Source organism: Rhinatrema bivittatum, chromosome 1 (genome assembly GCF_901001135.1).
Source record: "Rhinatrema bivittatum chromosome 1, aRhiBiv1.1, whole genome shotgun sequence".
Taxonomy (NCBI): Eukaryota; Metazoa; Chordata; class Amphibia; order Gymnophiona; family Rhinatrematidae; genus Rhinatrema; species Rhinatrema bivittatum.
The window spans coordinates 610,158,237-610,179,720 of NC_042615.1; the positions used below are offsets into that span (position 1 = coordinate 610,158,237).

At 43.1% G+C, this 21,484-nt stretch overlaps 1 protein-coding gene across 3 annotated transcripts in view; it reads right to left on the reverse strand.

Moving 5' to 3' along the window:
* The window catches only part of DMXL1 (Dmx like 1), a 692,618-nt gene that overhangs the window by 650,491 nt on the left and 20,643 nt on the right, over positions 1 to 21,484 (reverse strand). For all 3 annotated transcript variants that reach the window (XM_029570948.1, XM_029570967.1, XM_029570958.1), the window contains exons 2-3: positions 6,867 to 6,992; positions 1,255 to 1,332 (exon numbers count right to left, since the gene is read on the reverse strand). In XM_029570948.1, coding sequence (XP_029426808.1) covers positions 1,255 to 1,332; positions 6,867 to 6,992 — 204 coding nt within the window. The remainder of the gene's footprint in view (positions 1 to 1,254; positions 1,333 to 6,866; positions 6,993 to 21,484) is intronic.

The window sequence follows — 21,484 nt, forward strand, 5'->3', positions numbered from 1 at the left end:
TTTAAGTGGAATACAGTTAACCCTATGGGCTTTAATTAAAAACAATTTTCCCATGACAATATTACATTAAGATTGGTGGATTTTTTGACAACCCAAGCACTTCATATCATTGATATGACATCACTAAGTTTGTGATTTGATTGGTTCCTGGATATTCTAATCCTCGGTAGAATAATGATTTGTGCGGCACTGCTATCTTTAACTGCTATGAGAAGTAATCCATTTTATGTTCAAGTAAATGCTCATTCTCTCTCTGACAAATAACTATACTTTATTTCTAAGTGAATCTAATTTTGTTTTTTCAGAAAATATTTAGCTGGCCCCTGACATACGCCTTGTCATACCTAAACACTGAATATCAGGTAGTCCCTCATCTATACTTTTAGAGGCAGACATTTTCCCTGTTTCACTGGAGCCAATGGAGGCTGCAGCATACTACATTAAGTATGCTTTGGATGGATGGGGCAGTTTTCATATTAAACAGCCTTAAGGCAGAGACTGAGTTTTAAATGCAACCAAAACAATAAGTTAACAAATAATTTTGATTTCAAAGATTTGTTACCTGTACTTGTCGAAGCAGGATAAAACATAACATATATAAGTCAAATTTGTTTTGTATATCACTATTGCTTTAAACAGACTTGCTGGTATATGACCATAACTGGTGTGCTCCAGCCATTTGAAATCTGGTGAAATTGTACTTTGTATATGATTCCAGTGCGAGTGTCATTAAGGTACACATCTTTCCCTTGGTATATGAATAGATTTGGCAAGGTGGGTGTTTTTGTAGCTTCTATTGTTTTAGTTAAAAGTTTAAATATGCTTAACAGTAATAAAAATCATAAAAGCTGGGGTGTCCCTGCAAGATGAAGTTTTTGTAGAACTTTTTTCCAAATGGTATCTTTTTAATCAGCAATTAAAATAATTTTTACATTCAGCTTCAGCAAAAGAAATAATGTAAAACAAGGCTCAACAGGTCATCTTTGGAAAAAAAACACAAATCAAACCATTAGTTTTCCTCTGTAGGATTTGAAACTGTTTAACCAGAAAACTGAGCCAATACTGCACTGAAGATACACCTAAAAAACTTGAAAGTAGTTTTTGTATCAGGACAACTTTTAAAACCAGTATCTAATAGATTTACCACTGTAGTATATCTCACTAGCAAATGATTAAACTAAGTAATATGAAATCTGATAAGTATAAGTTGCCTTATTGCTCAGCATATTACCATATTAAAAATAAATTACTTACAAGTGAATGAGTACTCTTTTGTTTTAAGTGACTTGCTGCCTCAAAGATACAAATCACATTTCCGTAGGAAGCTGCAATCTAAAAAAAAAGAAAGGGGGGGATCAAAATGAAGTAAAGGGTATATAAAAACATATTAAAGGTATGAAATTGTTTGTATACTATATTTTGATCAATAACATCTATTTATTTTCTCTATACTGCTCCTTAAAAATAGAAAAATGATAAAAGAAACCCATTTGTATAGTTTAGTACTTGAAATATTGAAATGACAACACTAGAAACAAAAGTACTCTGTGAATCATCAGAACAGGTACTGGTTGGACACTTGAAATCCAAATTTCCTTTCTTCTGCTCCAACATGGTATTTGAATTGTACTCTGCAGAAAGCACCTCTGGAGGGTAAAATGATAGCTCAGTTTATCATGCTTCTCTAAAGCAGAAGACAATCATCACAAATGATACTATTTCATATAAGTGTCCACTAGAAACTAGACAAAACCCAAATACTAATTTAACAAGTCAAAAATATTTCATATGGTATGTATTTATTACCGATAAATTGATTACCGTATTTTCCAGCGTATAAGCCGAGTTTTTAACCCCTGAAAATCTTCTCAAAAGTCAGGGGTCGTCTTATACGCCGGGTGTCGTCTTATAGGGCGAATAATTACCATATTTTTCGCTCCATAAGACGCACTTTTTTCCCCCAAAAGTGGGGGGGGAAATGTCTGCGTCTTATGGAGAGAATATAAAAAAAATAAAAATCTAACAAAACCCCCCCACCCAGACCTGCCAAATTAATTTACTACAAACCCCCCCCCCCCCAAGACCTGCCAAAAGTCCCTGGTGGTCCAGCGGGGGTTCAGGAGCGGTCCGGGAGCGATCTCCTGGACTTGGGCCGTCAGCTGCCAGCAATCAAAATGGCGCCGACGGCCCTTTGCCCTTACTATGTCACTGGGGTCGACCGCTGTCGACCCCAGTGACATAGTAAGGGCAAAGGGCCGTCGGCGCCATTTTGATTGCTGGCAGCCGACGGCCCAAGTCCAGGAGATCGCTCCCGAACCCCCGCTGGACCACCAGGGACTTTTGGCAGGTCTTGGGGGGGGGGTTGTAGAAAACTAATTTGGCAGATCTTGTGGAGGGGTCAGGAGGGTGGGAGGGTTGTATTTAATTAATTTGGCAGGTCTTGGAGGAGGGTGGGGGAAGCTGAGGGATTAGTTTTAAAGGGTCGGGGTGGGTTTTTTGTTTATCGGCTCGGGCGCAGCAGATTAAAAAAAAACCCCGATCGGGCCGGACGGAAAAAAAAAAAACACAATGTGAATCTGAACCGGAATCAGAACTGATTCCGGTTCCGATTAACATCTCTATTACCGGTACCTCCTTCTCTGCCTCTCAGATCTCGCACATGCACGTCTACGCCGCTTCACTGCAGTCCTCAGGAGCGAGATCTGAGAGGCAGAGGAGGAGGTACGGTAATAGGATAGAAGGGTGGGCCAGAGGGATGCGTTACCGCTCTGATAGTTTTGGAGACAGGGAGGGCTGACCAATCCAAGCAGGATTTGTATACAACAACCAGACAATCGCCGGTAAGGTACAACACTTGCCGTGATTGGTTGGTTGTTGTATACTGGGTACCACATACAGTGTGGTTATGTAGTGACACAGAAGGGTAGTCTTATACGGCGAGTATATCCCAAACTCTATATCTTAACTGGAAAAGTTGGGGTCGTCTTATACGCCCAGTTGTCTTATACGCCGGAAAACAGGTAGATTTGTCTCAAGACCATAAAACCATGCTGCCTTGGATTCTATAATCTACCAGATTTCAGAACTGCACTAACCTGTTTTAGCAACGATTCCTTTTAATTTACTCACCGAGTGTCACTGTCTGACGTTTGCAATGCAGAGGTTTGTTCCTGTTCACAAAAATGAAAGTAAGGAGAAGTCTGGGAACTACAGGCCAGGTAGTCTGACCTCAATAGTGAGTAAATTAATGGTCTCGCTGCAAAAACTAAGGGTAGTGCAGTCTCTAGAACAGTGGTCCTCAACCTTTTTTCGGCCGGGACACACCTGACAGATTATTCTCACATGCGTGACACACTGAACATGTGACCGTCATGGGGCTAAATGTAAATATACATTCTGCATCCTCAGGAACCCCCTCGACCCCCAAAAATGGATGCAGAGCAGAACTAGGGCATTATCCATACAACTCACCATATAAAAAAAAAAAAAAAAGATTCTGATTCAACGCCTGTGGTCAGCCTCATGGAGTGTTGTCAGGTACAGTGGGTAGCATGGGGGTAATGCCGCCCACCAGCAAGGATGGCCATAGAACCTCAGTGGCACTGGGGATGCAGCCTTCACATTGTACATGCTGACTCCATGGGACGTGTATCCCTTTCCGCCCACTGCATGTATATGACATGGTAATGATCGGATTAGCTATTCCCTCCGATACAGTAATGTGCGCCCAAATTATCGCCCTGTTAACCAGCTCATTTACCGCGTCTTTAACCTGAATATTTACCACCTACCCTGTCCCTGGCGTTAGTGTGGTGTTCAGTCAGCGGTTGAGAAATGCTCGAAATGCGAGGCTCGCCTGTGTGTGCGGGAGCATGCTGACATGATCGCCCAGCATCCCTAATACTTTTATAATATAGAGAGACTAGCGGATTCGCTTGCCAGCCCTCGGCTTGGATGTCCGAGGTCGGGCACTCAAGGCAGCGGTGCCTACAGCGGTGCCTACAGCAGCTTGGACGTCTGCTGCTTTGAGGCCCGGCCGGACGTCCGAGGTCACGGCTTGGACGTCCGGCCAGGCGCTCAAGGCAACAGTGCCTACAGGCGGGAAGGTCCATGAACGGAAGCTGCGACCTCGGACGTCCAAGGTCGCGGCGTCCGTTCATGGACCTTCCCGCCAGTTCTACCATAAAGGGTTTCAGCCTCCTTTGCTTTCAGATTATTCTTATCTTAGTATTCGGGGAAGGAACCCAGAACAGAAATTACAAAAACTCTCACCTCTGTTGTAGAGGAGCTTACATCCCAGATATAAAGCCCAGTCTCCTTTGATCGACACCTCTCCCAAACCAATCAGGATTCGGGAAAGGCTTCGACCCGAAGGCGGCAGCAGCCAATCAGAGTTAAGGGGTGGGTTTGCTGCTGGAGTGAAGCGTGTGGGTAGTACGGCAGCCGGAGGTACTGCTGTGTTTGCGGGCATTCAGCTCGCAGTGTGAAGAAATGTGTAGCAGCTTTAGCGCCGTGGGAATGCTGGAGTTTTAGAAACATGTTTTAAATACTGTGGGACTAGAGTAGCCGACCAGGTAACGCTCAAGGGGAAATGTTTTTTTGATGAACTGGGGCGGCTAGTGTGGCCTTCTCACCTGTAATCAGCCACAGCCCGAGGACCTCTTTATCAGGCGAATACATCCGGGCGTCCATGATCGGAGGCACCGCTGCCTTGAGCACCCGGCCGGATGTCCAAGGTTGCGGCTTGGACGTCCAGTCAGGCGCTCAAAGCAGCAGGGTCTGTAGAAAAGAACCATCCACATACCTGGTGGAATGACATTTGTAATGACAATTTCAAAGGACAGGTACCAGCGCACCCTGGATACTGTATAGGCACTGCATACCGCTCTATACAGTAAAATGGATTGCGAGCGCCTACCGCTTCATTGACGCGCTTTGGACGCTGCTTAGATTTGCGTCTAATTTGAATACTGAATCGAGTGGTATGTGAACCAAAATATGCACGCAGCAAACGAGCGGGCGCCCAGCACTGCTTCTTACGCGTCCTTACTGTATTGGCCCGATTGTCCAAGGATCTGCAATAATTCACAAACTAACCTGCACATTTACACCTGTATTATGGAACACACTCAAACAGTAACAACCCTACCTATGAAAAGGCAACACTACCAATATTTAACCAGGCCCTAAACACTAATACACCTATTAGGAAAACAGAACAAGCCAAGCTGCTATAGATCCCCACACAGAAATTGCAAAACTATACTAATAAATGTTACAAAATAGCTGATGAACAGAATAATATCCACCAATTAAACACTCATAAAAAGTATTACAAATTGTCCAAGTATCAATTAAATATTTAAAAACAGCAGACATCACACAATACCCAATAATTAAAATGGCAGTCAATCAAGAAAGATAAACTTTAAAAGCCACCTTTACTTACCCTCTCCAGCAACTCTCCTACCTACTCCTTTCCCTTGGGGCCAATAGCACACACCAGAAGCAGCAGTGGCTGCCGAAGCTCTGTCCTCAAGGTCCTCTTCCTTAGGGCCCACAACTAGTCACTCATACACAGTCTGTCTCACACAGACCAGTCACCTCCCTGACCAGCCAGTTTCTCTCTCACAGAAACACATCACCTCCGACCATGGTCTCTCTCACTTGCATACAAGCTCTTAATCACACACAAATGCTCTTGCTCCCATTCTACCCCACACCACAAAGCAGCCACTCACGCACCCATTCTAACACACACACACACACACACAAAGCTGCCACTCACGCACCCATTCTAACACACACACACACACACACACAAAGCAGCCACTCACGCACCCATTCTAACACACACACACACACACACACACAAAGCTGCCACTCACGCACCCAGGAACCCATAGCTCTCACTCATGCACCCAAGGCACTCATAGCTGCCACTCACATACACACTCACATGGAGCCTCTTCTCATTGCTTGGCTCAATAAGCCTGGCCTCTGGTCTTCAGCCACCACCGCCCTGTCCTCAGACTGCGGCGCTCAGCGTCTCTCCGCTCTTTGGCCCGGCCTCCGGCGGCAGCACAGAGGGTCTCTCCACTTCAGCCTCGCCTCTGGCAGTAGTATTCCCCTATCAACTGCATTGGTCAGTCTGACCCTGGGGAGAAGGGAAGCGGGACACCGGGAGCCATGACACACCTGCCGATGCTTGGCAACGCACTGGTTGAGAATCGCTGCTCTAGAATACAATGGATTTTAGGATCTGAGGTAGTACTGTTTAACCAGAGGTAGCTCTCGTCAGACAAAATTCACCAATTTCTTAGGCTGTATGTCCAGAGACGTTAGATCAGGGGAGGGAGAGAAACTGATGTACTGTAGTTGGATTTCAACAAGTCCTTTAACATGATTCCACATAGTTTATAAACAAACCAAGCGCTTTATGTATTGTTTTTAAAGTAGGGATGGCCTACTCCAATCCTTAAGGGTGGAGAGAGTAGTAGATGCATGGAAAAGCCTCCTTGCAGAGAAGGTGGAGACAGAATCTGAATTCAAAAAACCATGCGATAGTTGGTGTGGACGGACAGATTAGATAGGCCATATAGCCTTATTTTTCAAGAACCACAAACAGTCCTGGTTTTCAGGTTATCTGCAATGTGTTGTGTTGTTCAGGCGTGCTGCTACTGGATGTGGGAGAGGGGGGGGGGGGGGTCAGATTATAAAAGGGGGAAAACTGGAAGATAAAACTTAGCAGATTGTGTATGTGTATATGTGTATACATATATATACACACATATATACACATATGTCACTTTCCCCAAGGATTTACACTAGAATCACTTACCACACAGACTAATATTCCTACTTACCCTGCCCTCCTGTAGCGAACAGTCCACACATCCCACCTGAATATTTCCATGTTTAGCTCCAGGAATTATTTGAAGTCTTTCAAAATCACTTCCCAGAATCACAATATCACATCCAGATGCATATGCCTTTATAAATGAAGAAAAATACTTTTAATATAACTGTGACAACAGATCATAGTATTAACAAAACATACTACCACTTACTACAGAACACAAGGCAATGGCACAATTTTAGGAAACACTAATGTGCTTAAAACAGTTTCACATTTCCTTCACAAAAGGTAATGGCACAAAATATCAAGGAAGGAATACAATTTCATATTAAAACATTTACGGATTGAGTTGCAGTTTTTTTTTCATGTACTTCACTCGATATCATTATTCCAAATTCTGGTTTTATGGGTAAGTCCAAGATCAGTGGCTCCCAACCTCGGTCTATGTAGCCCTGGGGATCCACAGAAAAGTGAAAAAAAAAAATATCACAATGCTCTGCTCTACTCCATATAAGCTGGGAGATCAGCAGCAATAACAGCATCTATCTGCATGGATGAACAGATGGACCAGAAGTATCTGCACAGGCCAGGAGCAATAAGGAGAGAGAGAGAACAGGAAAGATAAAAGAATAAGAGGAGAGAGATAGATGGTGAGATGCTTTGATTACCCTTTCTAGTAGGTTTAATTTCCCTTTGTTGTGTTATCTTATTTAACCAGTTTCTATTCCGCAGATCTGGAAATCTCAGCTTCACATACATGGTTATACAAACAATAAAACTTCATTACATAGTGAAATACAATAAAACATGATCATACAAACACAAAACAATGCAACAACAACAACACTAGCAGTCGCCACTCTGACTCGCTTTGTCCATCGAGTGACCTTTATACCTTATCCAATCTTATGTCACATATATTCTTTGACTCAGGAAACCACACTGACACTAATGTTGGTAAAATAAGGCCACAGCTTTTATTTACACATCATATCTTAAACCTTCATGGGTACCCGGGCCAGTAATCTGTGTCCATCGCTGCCCGCCGTAGGGACCAAGCAAGGCAGCATTAATCCATGGCCCCCCCACCCTGTCCTCGAGCAAGGGGGGCCCCGCACCTCGGCGCCTTCCACACCATCACCTTTTGCGCTTCCACCAGCACTAATCGGCTACCCAGCCATCTTGTGATACCTGGAACCACTTGCCATAGGCCCCAACCAGCCCAGGTCACCACCCTCCCTCCAAGCTACGACAATGTCCCGCAAACATTATACAATGGTTAAGTTGTTAACTAACATAGGTTTTCTACCTGCTACCTACATAAACATGCTAAACAACGTTGTCCTGATAAGTATTATCATTTTCACAACCTGACAGCTCCTGTATTTCATTATCTTCGCATTGCTGGTGGGTGGGTGGGTTTCCGTTGGGAGGGATCTAAAATGGATCTTTTCCCAGGTGTCACGGCCCTTTAAAGGGCCTACGACATCGTCCCTGCGCGCCGGCGTCTCCCCCTCCTGCATCACAGCCCTGGGGTGGAGCTATGACATGACAGCCTATCCTCTTCATCTCAGGGAAAGGGGGCCTGGAGGGGCACCTGCACCCGTGGGGGAGTGTGTGCTGGCGCGCCCCCCCCCCCTTTCACCCTCTCCTTCCATCTCGCGGGGAGGGCAGACGCTGCAGTTAAGGGTGGGCTCCGTCCAGGTGAGTCCCACCTATTAACATCAGTAGTGAAATTCAATCAGCAAAGGCGTGCTGAAAAAGGTAAGTTTTTAGGGACTTTCTGAAGAAGGCGCAGTGTCCCCTCAGCCCTACTCTAAGGGGACAGAATTCTAGAAATCAGATCCTGCAATTTGAAATACTCATGCTCTTGTTTCAGATAAACGGGCCACTATGAGGCAAGGGATGACCAGGAGATGCTATTAGGTTGATTGGAGAGCACAGGAAGTACATTTTCAAGGTAATTATTCAGCCGCCCTTGAGGTGGGATGTGGACATGCCACAGGGATCGTCCATCTCCCCAATTTTGTTCAATATTTTTTTTGAGTAAAATTGGTGAGATTATTAGGGAGGCTGGTTTTCAACCAGACAATATTCAGATCCTAGTTCCTTTGCGAGCAAATAGGGAGGACTGTTTTAGGAAGTTGGGAATTTGTTTGGAGTCAATAAAGAACTGGCTTACTGAAAGTAAGTTGGTAATGAATGTTAAGAAGACAGATCCTGTTTTAGGAAAGCTTAGGAAAGTTTTAAAAACTTGCTAGTTGAAAGAATTTGTCCAGCAAGGCTGATGAAAGGAAATGTATTTTCTTCATTTTTTTTAAATGTATTTTTAAATTGTTTGAATTTATGTTGTAAAACGCTTAGGAAGATGTAATCTGTTAGGCAATTAATAAAAGCTTTTAAATAAATAAATCTCTGCACTGACTTGTCAAGCAAAAGGCAGATTTGCCATGAAAGGATCTTGAAAGTTAAGGGCAGAACCTTAAAGCATATCCACCAGTGATATGTGCACAAGAGGGAGTGCTTGTAATTAACTGAGCCAAATAAAGAGCAGCTGAGTTGTGGATAAGATGTAGTGACCTAAAATAAGAAATAGGCAGGCCCAGAAAATAGCGTTGCTTACCTGTAACAGGTGTTGTCCGCGAACAGCAAGATGCCAGTCCTCACACGTGGATGACATCATCAGATGGAGCCCAGCCCTGAATTTTGATCTCAAAGAATCTAGAGGTTTCAGATTTGCCCTACTGAGCATGTACAGCTATAGTTATCACCCTGCCCCAGGCAAAGTCCCTCAGTCCATGACATAGCTAATACATGGAGAAACAACTCCCAGGGAAGGTGGGTGGGTTTTGTGAGGACTGGCATCCTGCTGTCCTCTGAGAACACCTGTTTCAGGTAAGCAACTCTGCTTTCTCCAAGGACAAGCAGGATGCCAGTACTCAAACATGGGTGAATCCATAGCTAGAGGCTGCTGAAAATAGGACAAAGCAGGAAACTCTACAATCCTGAAAGCATCACCTTTCTCCCATTTGCTTTTGAGTCAGCTGCCTCACAAATGGATCTAGGCAGGAAAAGAGTTGGGTTCTATAAAAGAAAACCAAAGAACAGTCAGACAAAACCCCGATGCGCAACAGAGGGACTTAAGGCAGGGTCGTTATACAATGTCCAGCAAGAAGAATATTTTGCCCCTCAGAAATATTACAGTCATGGTTTCAGATCAGCAAACCCTGACAGGTAAAGGTGGTCTAGATCCTCTTGTATACAGGAAAAAGCCTAGAAATATCAACCAAGAGAAGAACTCTTAGATGAAGACCGCAGTTTCCTTCAGTGTCACAAGACCAGCAAAAAAAAAAAAAACTGCTGACAGAGAGCCCTCCAGTAAGTAAGAAACTGTGGGCTACTAATAACTGAAGGACAGAATGCATTTGCCAAAGCACGCTCAATGAACGGCTGATAGGCACAATGGGCAGAAAAACCCAAGCAACACTTGGAAGAAGAACATAAGGCCTGCCATTCTAGGTCAGACCAAGGATCCATCAAGCCTAATATCCTGTTTCCAACAGTGGCCAAGCCAGGTCAAAAGCACCTGGCAGGATCCCAAGGGATAAATTCCATGCTGCTTATCCCAAGAATAAGTAGTGGATTTCTGCAATTCTTATCTTAGGGTGGCCCTCATTTTTCAACTTTTGAAATTCTTTACTCCCAACCCCTAATCTTGCTCCAATATGTGAAAAAGTGCTCCTTGCCAAATTTCAGCTCAACTGAACTATTTTAGGGTGACACCCCCCCACCAAGGCCTTAAAGTTTCAAATTTCATTGAAAATTAGTATTTCTTAAACTTTTGTATTTCATTTTCAAACATTGTTTGGAAAATAATAGTCAAGCATTATCAAAAGACAACTTTATTTATATCTATTTTCTTCATACAGTTATTTACATGAAATAAAAATTAGCAAAGATTGAGCAAAACCTAAAAAAAACCAAAAGAAAAATACATACTTCGCAAAACATCTAAAATAGAAACAATAAAAATGTAATAAGATCATTCCATTTCCTCGTAAGTTCTCCTTGTTTCCTTTTCTATGCATTCCTGTTTTTCTTCTTCACTGGCTTTAAATTTGCGATCAATGCCAGCCATTGAACCTTTTCTTCCTTTCTTGCATTGCAATAATAAAAACTGCTTATCCTCTCCATTCTTAATGATGTTTAACACATTCTCATATGCAACATCAAATCAATCATTTAATTTGTCCAGGAATTTTGTTCGTTTTTTCACTTCTACATCTGAGTCTCTACTCAACTGCTTCTGTAAATCTTGCCATTATGTAGTGATATAACTTTCAACGCAATGATCAGTTCATTTTGGGGGAATTTGTCCCTTTACCCAAAAAACAAGAATTTCTTTTACAACTCAGGTCGGACTTTCTTTGATTGATAATTTAACACATAAATAGAAGAAAAGAACACAGAGTACTTGCTGATTTGAAGGTAGTTTCACTCCTACAACTTGGTTTGTTATGCTTCCGATGAGACAACATTCATAATCTTTCCATAAGCAGCACGAAAAACTTGAAGTGGATTTTGATGATGATGCCATTATAGCGCACAAATGAACTACACTTCACACAGGTCAAACTCAATAAATACAAGAACTTACTAAAATCTTAACAAATAGAACTAACTTGAAATCTGTGTCTGAACTTAGAAAACTGCCTTACTGGCTGTAAGACTTGAATTGAACTGACAGTTGAGTGACACCATCTATATATAGGCCTCAGAACTTTCTTGATGGTTGTAGAACCTTCTACAACCTTCAAGCTCCCAGAAGCATTTTTTTTATTGCAAATTAAATTCTCTTTCAATCATATTCTATACTTCCTTCAAAAAAGTATGATAAAGAAGATAAAAACAGTTTAATATAAAAAATATCGATTTGGTAAAGTCTGAAACTTCAGGGCCTTTGGGGGCCATTTTAGTATCTGAGCTGAAATTTTACAGAGAGTATTTTTACACATATTGGAACAATTTTGGGGATTGGGAGATGAAAAGTATTTCAGTTCACAAAATCATATACAACTAAGGGCCACCCTACTCTACCTTAATAATGGTTAATAGACTTTTCCTCCAGGAACTTATCCAAACCTTTTTTAAAAGCAGCTGCGCTAATAGCTTTTACTACATGCTCTGGCAACAAATTCCAGAGCTTAAATATGCGATGAGTTAAAAAAAATAATTTTTACTTATTACTACTTAGTTTTAAATGTATTACCTATTAGATTCATTGCATGTCCCTTGGTCTTTGTACTTTGAGAGAGTAAACAACCGATTGTTTACTCGTTCCATTCCACTCATTTTATACACCTCTATCAGACCTCCCCTCAGCCATCGCTTCTCCAAGCTGAAGAGTACTAAACTCTTCATAGTGGAACTGTTCCATCCCATTTATCATCTTGGTCACCCTTCTCTGTACCTTTTCTAATTCTACCTTATCTTTCCTGAGATGTGGTGACTATAACTTAACACAATACTCAAGATTACATCGCACCATGGAGTGATACAGGGGCATTATGATATTCTCTGTCTTATTCTCCATTCCTTGGCATTCTCTTTGCTTTCTTTCTACTGCTGCACATTGAGCAAAAGATTTCAAAAAAAGCAAACAGAATGTTGGGAATTATTAGAAAGGGAATGGTGAATAAAACGGAAACTGTCATAATGCCTCTGTATCGCTCCATGGTGAGACTAACCTTGAACACTGTGTACAATTCTGGTCGCTGCATCTCAAAAAAGATATAGTTGCGATGGAGAAGGTACATAGAAGGGAGACCAAAATAAGGGAAATGGAACAGCTCCCCTATGAGGAAAGACTAAAAAGATTAGGACTGTTCAGCTTGGAGAAGAGACAACTGATGGGGGATATGATAGAGGTGTTTAAAATCATGAGAGGTCTAGAACAGGTTAATGTGAATCAGTTATTTACTCTTTCGGATAATAGAAAGACTAGGGGGCACTCCATGAAGTTAGCATGTGGCACATTTAAAACTAATTGGAGAAAGTTCTTTTTCACTCAATGCACAATTAAACTCTGGAATTTGTTGCCAGAGGATGTGGTTAGTGCAGTTAGTGTAACTGTGTTTAAAAAAGGATTGGATAAGTTCTTGGAGGAGAAGTCCATTACCTGCTATTAAGTGGACTTAGAAAATAGCCCCTGCTATTACTAGCAACGGTAACATGGAATAGACTTAGTTTTTGGGTACTTGCCAGGTTCTTATGGCCTGGATTGGCCACTGTTGGAAACAGGATGCTGGGCTTGATGGACCCTTGGTCTGACCCAGTATGGCATGTTCTTATAATGTATTTTCAACAATGACATCTAGATCCTTTTCCTGAGTGGTGACTCCTAATGTGGAACCTTGCATTTTGAGTTATATTTTGGGTTTCTCTTCCTTAAGTGCATCACTTTGCACTTGTCTACATTAAATTTCATTTTCCATTTGCATGCATATTCTCCCAGTTTTGAAGTGTCCTCTTGCAATTTGACAACTTTGAATAATTGTGTCATAGGCAAATATGATCACCTCACTTGTTCCCATTTCCAGGACATTTATAAATATATTAAAAAGCAGCAGTCCCAGAACAGATCCCTGAAGCACTCCACTATTCACCTTTTTCCACTGGGAAAGTTTACCATTTAGCCCTACTCTCTGTTCTTCTATCTTTTAACCAGTTGGCAATCCACACTAGGACAGTGCCCCCTATTCCATGATTTTTGAAATTTCCTAAGAAGTCTCTCATGAAGAACTTTGTCAAATGCTTTCTGGACAACCAGATCTATATCAATTGGCTCACCTTTATCCACAAGTTTATTTACACCCTCAAAAAAAATGTAGCAAATTTGTGAGGCAATTCTTCCCTTGGCTAAATCCATGTTGGCTTTGTCCCATTAAACTATTCTTATCTATATGTTCAGCAGTTTTGTGCTTTGATAGTTTCTACCATTAGGCCTGGCACAGATGTCAGACTCACTGGTCTATAATTTCCTGGATCACTCCTTGAACCCTTTCTAAAAACTGATGTTACAACTATAGATGTTATTGATAGTTTACAAATTTCCAATAGCAGGTCCACAATTTCATTTTTCAGTTCTTTCAGCTCTGAGATATATACCATCTGGTCTAGGTGATTTCCTACTTTTTAATTTGTCAATTTGCCCTAATACATCTTCCAGGTTCACTGAGATTTGTTTCAGTTCCTCTCAATCATCAACTTTGAATATCATATTATATATATATATATATATATATATATATATATATATATATATATATATATCTTACACCTTCCTCAGTAAATACTGAATCAAATAATTAATTTTGTATCCCTGCTATAGCTTTGTCATCCCTAAGTGTTCCTTTTACCCCTTGATCATCTAACTTACTCCCTCACAGGCTTTTTATCTCAAATATACCTGAAAAAAAGTTTTACTATGAGTTTTTGCTTCCATGGAAAAAACTTTTCAAATTCTCTCTTTGCCTTCCTTATTAATGCTTTGCATCTGACTTGTCAGGGCTTATGCTGTTTCCTGTTTTCTTCGTTCGGATCCTTTTTCCATTTCTTTAAAGATGGTCGTTTAGATATTAGAGCTTCTCTCATCTTTCAACCATGCCAGTAGTTGAACTTTCCATCTTTTCTAGTGCGTGGAATACACCTGTTCTGGGCTTCCAAGATGGTATTCCACAGACCTGAAGGCAATAGCAGCCAGGTCTGTGGCAAACCTTACAGATCCAACTATCCAGGACAAACGTCAATAGTGTCAGGAGATGAAAGGCAATCCTTGAAACGGGATCACAAGCCCAAAAACTTTTGAATAGGAAGTTAAGCTAGGACTGACGTTCATCCATGTTCACCATGTCAAGGGTAGGCCTATCCAACCTGTCCACAGCATGTAGACTATTTAGTCAACCCAGTGAAGTAAGAAAAGCTGAAGACAGTATTGGCCAGAACTTGGTGAAAAAACAGGGAAAAGTTGGTGTACTGATCCTTTCGGTTATACTCTAAGATATACCATGAATGCCCTAGCTTCCCCCCACTACCACCACCATTCTGACCACAAATTGGTAGGAGCAAAGAACACAATGAGGCAGATCCTGGCACTGCAGGGATAAGAAAAAAAAAAAAGCGATTGGTTTGAGTTGACAAATACAGCCTAACAACTCACTGCTGATTCCAGAAAGGAGTTCCCCACCCACCCCCACCCTTAGGTAGACTTCTTGGCATGATGGGAACAAATGAAAGAGCGAATCTCCTGGGGAAGAAATCCAGGACACTCTACCAAGAGACAGAAAGCAGGGATGCTGCAAGTGCAAGCTCCTGTAGAAGCAGGATTTCTTTACCAACCTGGCAACCCGGAGAGTACCAGGGCAGGGTCAGTTTGATCTCGGAACAGACTGCCCAACGACCTGGCCTAAGTATCAATATCCAAAGCCATGATCATGTATACTTTTCTCCAAGGAATCATGAATCCAGTAAGTGGTTCAATGGTTCATGAATCAGGACCTCCCTGACCACAGACAGGGTTATCCCTAAAAGGAAGAGATTCTTCATCCCCTAACTCACGCAGCCATGGATGTAGCAAGAGATTGAGAGGCATACCTGCCAATTGGAATGCAAATGGACCAGAACCCTCCTCACTGAGGTAAGGTCCTGCATGCGAGAATGACTGGCAAGAGCAGTCATCCACGAGAACCACACGATGTGCTTAGCAGGTAACAAAAAAGATGGTTCCCACACAGGGAAAAACCCCTAATCTTTGCCAGAGAGTTGCCCAGAATGCAACACGCTAGGTACAACAGGGGAGACCGAAATCGGAATAACTCCCTCACGAAACAGACCAGCTGCGCCATAGGATGACCTACGAAGAAGCACCAATGCCCAACTCGCTCTCAGATCAATGCGGAACAGAGAGCAACTGCCAATCAGAGCTAAGGAAATCCCTTTTTCAGGAAATGGAGAACGAGAGCCACCGCTTGTAAGTGTGGTCAGCTCGGCATCCAAGGGGGAACCCATAAGGGTTGCTTCTGGAACAAAGTTGTATCTACCCTTTACAAAGGGATAGAAAAGCAACGGGAATCGGGGCCTTTCGATCCCGAAATACTTTCCTACTCCCCAGTGGAGAGTGGGTTACTTTGTTGATCACAGAGCTTCATAAACAACCAAATCAGCCACAGGTGGCACCCCGTCAAATGGAGTAGGCCACCAAGGTAATCCAAGGTCCAGCAAGAATAGTCCAATGACTACCCCTGCCGTCCCCCAATGCCCACAAGTCCTGGCCTGAAAGGAGATGCAATGATTCAAACAAACTGAGGCTCCAATTTGGTAATGGACCTGCAAGGGATGTAGCCCTAGAGGCTTCCCCCTATGGGGATTCAACATAAGCTAACATAGGAAGGGGTTGAAAGACTCCCAACACCACCCTCCTGGTATTAATGCCCTTAGTGGCTAGACTAGGAATGCAGTCTTAGAACAGTCTTGTGCCAGCGCTGCACAACCTATTGTGCTTGCCACAAGGGAAACACACACACACACCTAGAGGGCAACTGAAAGAATAGTGCCCGCCACTTTTAAAAGCACAATGACCAGTACTCCTACAACAATATCCTGTCTTGCGGATGGTGGCGCACATATGTACCCCATCACTGCGCGTGTGGGTAGAATCCTACGGCATACCAGAGACTGAGCACCACCTCTTTAGAGTCGGCGGCTGGGCACTTCCAAAAAGCAATCTAAGAGTGTGTGATGGCACCTTCCCTGCTAATGTCCTATCGCACCTTAAGGTGCAAAACAGACAAGGAAGCCAATAGCAGGACCACTATCATCATGTCAAGGTATCTCTGGCAGAGGTGTGAACGGTACCAACAGAGAAAGGCACCCCTCAGTGCCTGAGGACCAGATGACCCCTGCTGTATCCAATTGTGCATGATGCACTCCACTGTTGCACTAACTCCTAATGGAGTCAGCCTACCATTAAAGGCAAGTCTCATATAAAAACAAGATCAACTACCACAGGGAAGACCAGGCAGACACCTCCATGGAGAAGCACTTTTCAGAAACAGACCACTACATCAATAACCTCATGATCAGATAATCAAATGAAAATTTAACACAATCCAGAAACCCAAGACTTTTGAAGTCAAAATGATCAGACACTTTGGAACTGCAAAGTCTAACCGATTTATTAAGGATATTAGGTGCCATCTGCTTCATCATTTTTGCTACACACTCTGCTGCCTGGGACGAGTACATTGAATAATGTCTCCTTGGAAGATAGAGCTTACTCTGCAACTCACAAATACTTCCTAGATTAAAAAAAAAAAAAAAAAAAAGAGCGCGAGCAGGTCTGAATGGAGCAAGTCTGAAGCAAAGCATAGTAGTCCTTAATTTAAGCCACTATATCCTTACTCTTGCCTCCAAAGTGGATTCTTTCTACTGAAAAGCAAATCAGCAATTCTTTCCTGCACATCCTAAGGTTTAAGGCCCCTAAACATGTAACCTGCAAGCACCAATACTGGTTATGGATTTCATGAGCAGGTACTACCATGATTTCCTTGGGAGCATCTACAAACTGGAAGATGTGGAGCATTTTTGCCCTAGAGTCTTCCTCCTGCTGTAAATTAAATGAAAGGGACTATTGTTCTAGTCACAAAAATCGATGAAAACATTTCCTGTGGAGAAGAGGGGTCCAATGGTAGTTGACTACAACTGATCAGATTTGTACTCAAACCCACAGGTATATCTCCAGAAATAGAGTGAACCAGAATTATATTAGCTTTCTGGTTTGAATGTGCATCTAGCTAGTAAACAAAGTTACTTACCTCTAACAGGGCTCTCCATAAACAGGACAAAACAGCCACACAAGTGGGTGATGTCACCAATCCGAATATGCTCTCTCAAAGAGAAGTCTGAGCATGTATAGGAGTTTCCACACACCAACTACGCTCAATGGACACACTTCAGCAATGGGTCCCCTGCCTAGAGCAGTGTGAATAGCTCCTGCATTCTTCATCCAACCTTGCACCTCCTAGTCTCCTCCGCGGCTTGATCTCCCGGATTTGTCCTCTTGCCTGGATCGGACCCGACCATTCTTGTTTGCCACCTGAACCTGCCTTTAGGCTTGAATCTGATTATACAATGTCTCACACATCTCTGATATCTCCTATCTGCCGGCAGTCCTGATCTGGGTCTGCCCAATCACCCCAGGGATCCACCTAAGTACTGCTGGCTACCAGAACCCAAAGGCTTAACCTGTGGGGGAGGCAGCTGGTATAGTTAAAACTCCAATTTATCCCACCATGGTGTGCTTCCACCAGCAGTCTGCATGGCTTAACGGGTTCCACTCACTAGGCTGCGCCAACCACACCATAGTATCAAGGGCCCCACTGATACTGTGTTCACAATAGATTGCCAAGGCCATGCGCCTAAAGCTGGCTACTCTACAGGCAATTCCTGGACTGGATCATGCATTCAGCAACAGCAGGATACCCTTGTCCAGGACATTCACCTCATCTTCAATGAGCCTGGACATATGCTTTTGATGACAACTGATATGCTCCAGATTCAGCAAGGTTCCAGGATGGCTGGAGAGTATATGGTCCACTTCTGCAACCTGGCATCTAAACTCCAGTGGGGCAAAGACAGTTTAACTGCCATATTCCGATAAGATCTGTCCAAACGCGTCAAAGGTGAGCTGGCTGGTCGGAATCTGCCAGCTACCTTGGAGGGAATAATCAGCTTGGCCATTTGCTTGGACTTTGGGAACATGAGAGTAGTCTGTCCCTGTGCCCCATCTGTCTAGCCCCAGCTTCCAATCCCTGTGACCACCACCGTAGCCTCTGAATCAGCAATCCCACCTGAGGAGCCCATGCAGGTGGACTGTCTCAAATTATTACTCAAGGAGAAGCAGGGGTGGCAGCATCTCAACTTCTGATTATACTGTGCCGTCCAAGGGCACTTTGCTGCTCATTGCCCTGCCAAGCCGGGAAACTCCAGGACCTAGAAGTCACCCTAGCTGCAAATATTTACCAAGCAAGACCTCCAGGGTGGGGGAGGGGGGTACAACCTGATTAGGATCCAAGAAGGCAATGAATGAAAGATTGCTTTCAATACCAGGAATAGATACTTTGGGTTGTGCAATGCCCGGCTTTCAGTTTTTGGTCAGTAAGATTTTTTGTGACCTTCACTACTCCCATGTGGTGGTATATCTAGACAATATCCTGATCTTTTCAAAATCAGAGCATCAAGATCATGTGAACAAAGTTCTCCAGCGGTTCCGAGAACACCACCTTTATGCAAAATTAGAAAAATGTACCTTTGAACAGGAAGAACTCCCATTTCTTGCTTATATAATTTCCCGACAAAGCCTACACATGGACCAAGAGAAATTTAAAGCCATCCTTGAGTGGCCCCAGCCTGTGTGCCTCAAACATCTTGCAATGCCTTCCTCAGGTTTGTAACTATTATAGACAATTTATCCATGGCTACTCTACATTAGCCACTCTACTTACAGAACTTAAAGAATTAGACAGCACTATTCCAGTGTCCAGTTACCTCAAAGAATAATTCACCCTTGACCTATGCCTGCACCACCTAGACCCTTCCAAGCCATTCATACTGGCATAGATGCACAACAATCATGGAACCCTAATGATCTGCTCCTATTTCTTTAAGATATTTTCTTCTGCAGAGAGAAACTACACAATTGAGAAGTGTAAGATACTAGCAGTGAAGCTAGACTTAGAGGAATGGTGACATCTGTTAGAACGGGCCAAACATCCAGTAACTTAGCACAAATCATAAAAATCTGTAACACCTGAAAGCACAGTAACTGTACATTCGTCAAGCCTGCTGGTTGCTATTCTTCAACCGGTTTAACTTTGAATTGCGATGATATCCTGTGAAGAAAAACAGATGGTCCAATGCATTCTCACATTCCTTCAACATTGAAGGCTCCTTAGAGCCTCCAAGACATATCATAGACCTTGCAAGGATAGTCGTCACTGCTGCGTTGACAGTTCCACCTGGGTAGATCACTGTTCCATTTGCATCTGAAAATTCTTCAGTGGGCCCACAACTCCCATTCAGCAGGCCACCCAGGCATCATCAGAACCCTAGAGTTAAATCTTTCGACACTAATGGTGGCCTCAACTGAATGCAGACATAAAATGATACGTAGAGTCCTGCCCCACATGTGAAATGAACAAGAGCCCTCGAGCTCAAACCGACCCTGGGGCCAGTTACAAACCACTGCCAGTCCCCAAGGAACCCTAGATCCATTTGGCCACATACTGCCATAGACCTTCCCCTCCCAAGTAGCAAAACCACTATAAGGCCAGTGGTGAATCATTTTTCAAAGATGGCCATTTCTCACCTCTCCCTGAACTGGCTAATCTCTTCATCCTATCAGGTAAGTACAAAAAGTATATTTTCCTCTGAAGCCAATACAATACAGAACATAAACTGAGGTCTAATATGTGATCCAAATTATTCCTACACAATGATTCAAAAAACATATCAGCATTCAAAACACAAACTACAAAATCAGTACAAAATACCTGATGTGCACCCCAAATAGTAAAGTAAATGTTGCTTACCTGTAATAGGTGTTCTCACAGAACAGCAGGATGTTAGTCCTCACATATGGGTGACATCACAGGATGGAGCCCTGTACAGAAAGCTTTTCTGTCAAAGTTTCTATAAAGCTTTGACTGACACTAGCACACCGAGTGCACTGAGCATGCTCAGCCTGCTATTATCCCTGTGACCACAGGTGTCTCCCTCAGTCTCGTCTTATAGCTAAAAGCGCAAGCGAAACTAAAATAAAAATAAAAACGTATACGGACCCAACTCCGCAGGTGGCGGGTGAGTTTCGTGAGGACTACCATCCTGCTGTCCTATGAGAACACCTGTTACAGGTAAGCAACATTTGCTTTCTCACAGGACAAGCAGGATGGTAGTCCTCACATATGGGTGAGTACAGAGCTTAGGATGCCCGAGAGTGCACCAAATGCACCCAAAACGCGCAAAAGGCACAATGACGGGGGTGGAATTTGGAACGGAGGGCATCCTGAAACCCTTAAAGGGTTGGTGGAAGGATGTTGGGTAGTTAACCTGAAAGGAATAGGAGTAGACGGTCTGGCCAAACATGGAGCATGCTGGCTAGTCGTATCTAAGCAATAATGGGCTGCGAAGATATGGAGAGCGCTCCAGGTTGCAGCCTGATAAATATGTAGAAGCAGCAGCATCTGAGGGGAAGCTATTGAGGCTGGGACGGACGCAACAGAATGTGGTTACACACAGTGTTGTAGTGAAATGCCTGCTTGTTGGTAGGAAAAGAGATACAGACCGTCAATTAGGAGGACTAGGTCTGTTTGCCCACTGGAACTCGCAGCTTGACTCTTGCCACAGAAGGAAAGAGTTAGGTGGAATTCCTATGTAGTGTAGTGCGATCTAGATAGAATGCAAGTGCACTATTACTGTCCAAGGAGCGGAAAAACCCTCTCGCTTTGGAAAGAGAGAGGTGGGAAAAATGGGCAGAGTATATTCTGAGTAAGATGAGATGCAACGTCTACC